The sequence below is a fragment of the Octopus sinensis genome, linkage group LG8 (assembly GCF_006345805.1).
Source record: "Octopus sinensis linkage group LG8, ASM634580v1, whole genome shotgun sequence".
Taxonomy (NCBI): Eukaryota; Metazoa; Mollusca; class Cephalopoda; order Octopoda; family Octopodidae; genus Octopus; species Octopus sinensis.
The window spans coordinates 49,939,837-49,946,607 of record NC_043004.1 but is presented as its reverse complement, the minus strand read 5'-3'; the positions used below and the strand labels follow the sequence as shown (position 1 = coordinate 49,946,607).

The window sequence follows — 6,771 nt, the reverse complement described above, 5'->3', positions numbered from 1 at the left end:
ATGCATGTACACACATATATGCATACACACATACATCTCTACCACTTATACACACTCACACACGTACCTATACATACATGCATATAGATATATATATATATATATATATATATATATACATATATGTGTGTAGGCATACACACATATACATACATATACATACACATATACATATATCAATACACATACACACACATGAATAACTGTACTAATATACTCATGTGTACATGCACGTGCATGTATGTATACATACACACACATATGTATATATATACACACGCGCGCGCACATATACACATCCATCACATCCACCCCCACACATGTATACATGTACACACATACACACATAAGAGGATGTAATTCCATAGAAACATATATTCCTATATATATATTTATATACATACACATATACATACATGAACATACACCAGAGACCGCTTCACACGCAGGCAATATATCGGTACCACCCATTATTGATTGTACGCTATAGATAAAAAGATAAAATATTGACGATCAGTTAACCTGGAAAAAATATCCAACTCCATAGCTGAGAGTTTAGAATTTCTATTTCCAATACTTATTTGGTAATTTAAACATTTTCTTCATAAAGTTATCTTATTTAGTAGTCTTCTCCAATGAAAGGCTTGCTCTTTCTTAATAATCTTTACTTCCAAGCTTTTTTATTTTTAGGTCTTACTTGAAGCTACAGTTTAGTTTATACACCATCACAATCTACATTAGATATTTTTTTCTACTCTAGGAGCAAGCCCGAAATTTGAGGGGAGGGGGCATTCGATTAGAGCAACCCCAGTACGCAACTGTTACTTAATTTATCGACCCCGAAAGGATGAAGGGCAAAGTCGACCTCGGCGGAATTTGAACTCAGAATGTAAAGTGTACATACATATACGCATGCATACATTGCTACATACAAACACACACATATGCGCGCGCACACACACACACACACACAGATTATATACGTGTATATTTATATATATATATATATATATATATATATATATGATTGAAAATATTTGGAGTCAACAGGAGTACGGTTGGACATTTATATATATATATATATATATATATATATGTACACACACACACATATATATATATATATATATAATATATATATATATATGTAGGTCCCGGGTTGATTCGGGGGTTAACCACAGTAAAATAAGGTACTCAATACATAGCAGAGTAAAATAAATTTATTATATAGAAGGAGCTTCTACAGGACTAGAACTGTTTCATTCAAGAGAAATCTTCAGGAAGCTTCCTGAAGATTTCTCTTGAATGAAACAGTTCTAGTCCTGTAGAAGCTCCTTCTATATAATAAATATATATAATATATATATATACTATATATATATATATAATTGAAAATATTGGAGTCAACAAGGAGTACGGTTGGACATTTATATATATATATATATATATCTATATAATTATATATATATATATATATATATATATATATATATATGTACACATGTATATATATATATATATATATATATATATATATATAGTACATTCATAGATAAAAAGAGGTGCAACCGCTTATACACACAATATATATATATGCATAAGATTTCTACTTACGTCCATACATAAAGAAACACTCATAGACATCTATACACAACGACACAAGAAATATACACTGATATGTACAGGCATTAGACGTCTATGGAAATATATTTAAATAACAGCAACTAAAGTTATACAAAAATATATTGGCTTGGCAAGTAAATTCGTTCGTTTCTTTCTCAAATCTTTTTCATATCATTTTCAAATTTGAATAAATTTCACTTTTATTCATGGAGTGTTAAGTATCATAGATAAAAAAGTGAGAATTTTCGACAAATGCTTCTCTTCGCTATCAGCCATGGTTTCAAATCAGCCAAAGCTACTCAGGAGATTTATGCTTCGTACGGAGAAGGTACTATTACTGAAAGAAATGCACAGCAATTGTTTTCAGGTTTCATGGAGGAGATCTTCAGCCTCACAGACACTTTGCGTTCAGTTCAATGGAGATCGAGTGAAACGAGCACATTCATGAAGATCCGCACTAATACACAAGTGATTTGGCCCTGCGGATCGGACGCACTCACAATAATACTGTCACCTGTTGCCTTCAGTAGAAGGTTAATCTAGCAGAAACGACCCGACCAGCGAGCGACACGGTGTCCTATTTCAACACGACAATGATCGCTCAATCGTTCTAATTTGAGCAAGACTATATTTCAAGAAATCGCTTGAGAAGTTATAAAGCACACACCATATACTCCTTCTGAGCTAATTCTCTAATACAATGTTGCGGATCCTCATCAATGAGCTCGTTTCAATCGATCCTCATTGCAAGATGTTTCGTTCCACAACCATTTGTCAAAATTATCGCTGAAAAATAACGACTAAAATATAGGGAAAAATGTATGAACGAATTTATACATCCAGTACATACATACATACATACATATACATACATACATACATACATACATACATACATACATACATACATACATACACACACACATATATATATATATCATTATATATATATATATATATACAGACACACAAGTGAATTAGAAACAGTTTCAGATATATAAACAAAATCGAACGAACATACGCAGAACTAACCCCCCCCCCTGTATAAGCGTGTTCGATTTTGTTTATATATATATATGAGTGCATGTAAATAAAGTTATCAACATACAGCAAGTTGTATCGATATTCCGCTGTAGAGGACTGAGATGGCCAACCCAATGTGCAATAATGTGTTGAATGCCGCAATGGTTTTTTCTCTCCCGTTGACGCCCTCTTGAAATGCGACAAGGATCAGCAGACACGAAAAAATAATAGCGCACATGAAGATGATGATTGTATAGCCGGAGAAGTTGGCATTGGCATGATGCAATAGCTCCATTATCTCTTCGTATTTCTCCTGAATGTGAATCAATTTACTGTTAAGGTCGCTAGTTGATTGTTCTTCCTCGTGGAGCAGCTTCAGTTTTTGTGAGAGGGCGTGCAGCTCACAACAGATACTTTTCGAAAAGAAATAAAGTAGTATATCGTCGCTGAGTATTCCAGAAGCGATAAACCAGCTTAACATCACGAAGTTTATATTTTCAAAAACTTTATTCTGCCAAAAAGGCACAGCTGGTAAAGCTCTCACGAAAGATGTTGCAAAATCAGTATTACAGAAATAGATTATGATACATATAACAACGACTATCACGATAGTCGAAAATCCTACCATCAATTTCATCTCCAGTTTTACTTTCCTCAAATAATTTTGCTCACTTAGAGAAACAGCACATGCAGCATATTTCTTAAGCAATCTTCTGCCGTACACGGCATTGGTGATGAACTTCATTCCATACTTAAAAACTTCCAAAGAATAAAACAGCATGAAATATAAAAAGATAATAACTTTTCCACCGCTCATCCAATAATAAAATGAATAATATAAGCGTATTATATTCCAAATCAAAAATAATGAAACTATAATTTTGAAAACTTTGAACAAAGTCTTTTGGGGTTTGGTTGAGATAACCTGACGGGTAAAGGTCTTGACCAGAGCGCCGCCGTAAGATGTAATACAGGTTTTAAAATATCTATCGGAATTTCTTCACGTGAATCTTGTGTTGATCGCTTATGGTCCATGTGGTGGATTTACTGCATGTAGATACATCAATACTAGAGATGACAAATGGTATTACATTATAAGTTTGTGACTATATATTCTTTGGTTCGTTTTCTGCTATAATTGCTACGCCAGAACTTGGGAGAGGTTTGCGAGTATATTGTTTTCCTTGCCAAACGTCATTACAGTGTCTTGAAATGTTTCTCTAATGGTGGCATAGTAATATGTTTTGGCTGTGATGGCTGTAGTGGTGTTGGTAGAGGTAGTGAACGTCGGTAATTATAGTAGCGATGGGGATATCTGTTGTTATGGTCGTTATAGTTGTACTGATAATTGCTGTAAAATCGGGTGTTATTAAATACTTTTTTACATTAAAAGCTCCAATTTATTAGTTACGGCTACAAAATAATGTAACACATCGCATAAGAGAAACAATGGACTCTGATTCAAAACCTGACGTTTTATAAAGTAGATAGAATAACGTTGCAGTGATGAGCTATATTCGAGAATGAAACGGAGATCATTGGCCCAATGTTCATGTATATAATATGATATTCAGGCATTATGGATAATGCAATGTTGTGGTTTTGCATGTAGGATAGTGTTCGGCTGATTATGCATATGATATGGCTTTGAGATGGCGTGAAAATAAAATAGTGTTGAAGTGATGTATATAATATAATGCTGAGATGGTTTATAGAATATTTTGCTTGTATGATGCATAAAACCTCAGCAGTTGCTATGGAGGAGAGCACAATCACTCAATGGAGTACTGACACTATTTACACATGTACTTATATATTACACACCCACACACAAAACAAACACCAGCGCTCACTCACACATACAGATATGCACATACAACATATGCTTTTGTCACGCATTATCGGTACCACCCATTATTGATATGTAAATTATAGATAAATAGATAATGTATTGACAATCAGATGCTTGGAGAAAATCACCCAGCTTCAAAACTGGGACTTTTAGAATTTATAATCTCGAGTACTTATTTCGAAATTTGTTTATTTTGGAAGGGCTCTAACTGTTCCTTGATAATGTTTTCTTTCAAACCATGTTAACGCTAATCTTAAGTCTAACTTTAAGACTTACGGTTAGTTTGTACACGATTATAATCTACATTAAATATTACATCACTTAAAGTACTTTCTGAGTCATGAAATTTGAAGCAGTAGATCGATTTAATGTCTCTATTGGCACTAATGACAGTGATAATGTATATGTCCAGTCGGCCTGTACATACTAGACGTACTTACGTATAAATTCACTAACAATAATTTTGGATTATATCGAGATGACAGGTTGCTTATATCATGCAGATGTAATAATTATAATCTAGGTTCTTTCAGAGAAAATCACAGATTTTTAATAACATAGAAGTTAACATTACGATAGCCACTAATTATGACAAAAGCTTTCCTTGGTATAGACCCCACCACTTACAAACTATTTCATAAGACTTCTGAGATGTTGACTTTAGCATCAAGTCAAGGGTCTCGAAACGAACTGAGGGAAAGCGATCTTTGCACAGTAGAAATAACACATCCTGCTGAAGTCAGAGCTGTTATATCGATCAGTATACACACATATCGCATACATTCATAGACATACACAAATACATACTCATGCGCGCACATACACAGATGTACACGTGCAGGTACATACACTCACGCGCACACTCACCTACTCACCTGCGTATAGCCCTCCCATCCCATATACACGACAGTAATCACGCCCTTCACTTCTTCAATTTCTTTTCCTTCCCTTCCGGCTCCTCACACCTCTGCATCTTCAACATCAAATCCTTATACACGGTGATTCCCCACAACGACGGTCACTTAGCCCTCTAATACTACCTCGACCGTCGCCCTGCACACCCAGCACCCAGCACTTCTACCCTTCTCCGTCTGGCAGAGCTCGTCCACACCCTCAACTGCTTTACGTTCGCCGGGGAAGCCTACCAAAGGGGTCTGAGGTCACGATGGGAACGAGAATGGGCCCCAATTTCGCCGACCTATATGTTGGTCACATTGAGGCGCAAGTATTCTCCCAATTTTCCGGACCAACCCCAGAGCTATACGGTTGCTGCATAGACGACTGTATAGGTGCCATCTCCCTCTCCCGTGAACAACTCTGCCACTTCATCTCTTTCCTCTCTAACTTCCACCCCTCTCTCCAGTTTACTTCTACCATCTCTAACTCGTCGGTGAACTTGATATCTCTCTTACCATTGACCTCCTTTCCCACTCTCGCACCACCACCGCCTTCTTCAAACCCACAGATTTCCACCTCTATACTCCTCCTCCCATCCCTTCCACACCAAACGGGCCATCCCATACCCCAAGTTCCTCCGCCTCCGACGCTTGTGCAGCCGGGACCAGGACTTCGAGACCCAGTCCCAGTACCTTGCCTGCCTGCTCATGCATCGAGGATACCCACCAATCCTTGTCCAAACCGCCCTTGTCCGCGCTCGTCGAATCGATCGCACCACCGCCCTCCCTCCTTCCCCACACAAGTCCCCTAATCGCACCCCCTTTCCCCTCCTTTTCCACCGCTCCACCCTTCCCCCTCATCGGAGGATCCTACGGGCCTTCCGTCGTCTCCAGCTCGATCCCACCACCAGCCTCATTTTCCCCCAACCCACCTTTGTCCTTTAAACGCGCTCGGAACTTACGCAATCTACTGGTCCGTAGCACCTTCACCTCTTCCCCCAGCCCCATCCGGATCCTTCCCGCGCTCCAGATCCCGCTGCCACACCTGCCCCTTCATCACCAACACTACCTCCCTCACTGCTTCTAACTAGCACACTCTTCACATCACAGATTCCTTCGCTTGTACCTCTTCTAGCCTCATATACTGTATTAGATGCAACCTCTGGTAAAGTATATGTAGGTCGGACGGTCCACCGGCTGGCCGACCGGTTCATCGAACATCTAAGGGATAATCGGCTACGTTTGAACACCCCCGTCACCCGTCACTTCCGCTTGGCCAACCAGTCCCCCTCTAACATCTCCGTCTATGGCCTCGCTCTGCACCACGCAGCCACACACTCGCGATTCCGCCTGGAACAGCGTTATATTTCATCTATG

At 38.3% G+C, this 6,771-nt stretch overlaps 1 protein-coding gene across 5 annotated transcripts in view; it reads right to left on the bottom strand.

Moving 5' to 3' along the window:
- LOC118764548 overlaps positions 1-6,771 on the bottom strand; it is an 84,405-nt gene that overhangs the window by 54,604 nt on the left and 23,030 nt on the right. The window contains exon 1 of one of the 5 annotated variants that reach the window (XM_036505395.1): positions 2,732-3,574. The exons of the other annotated variants lie outside the window; for them this stretch is intronic. Within the exon in view, the coding sequence (XP_036361288.1) occupies positions 2,732-3,463 (732 nt within the window). The 5' untranslated portion in view covers positions 3,464-3,574. Of the gene's footprint in view, positions 1-2,731; positions 3,575-6,771 lie in introns of those variants that run through there. 5 annotated transcript variants of the gene reach the window in all.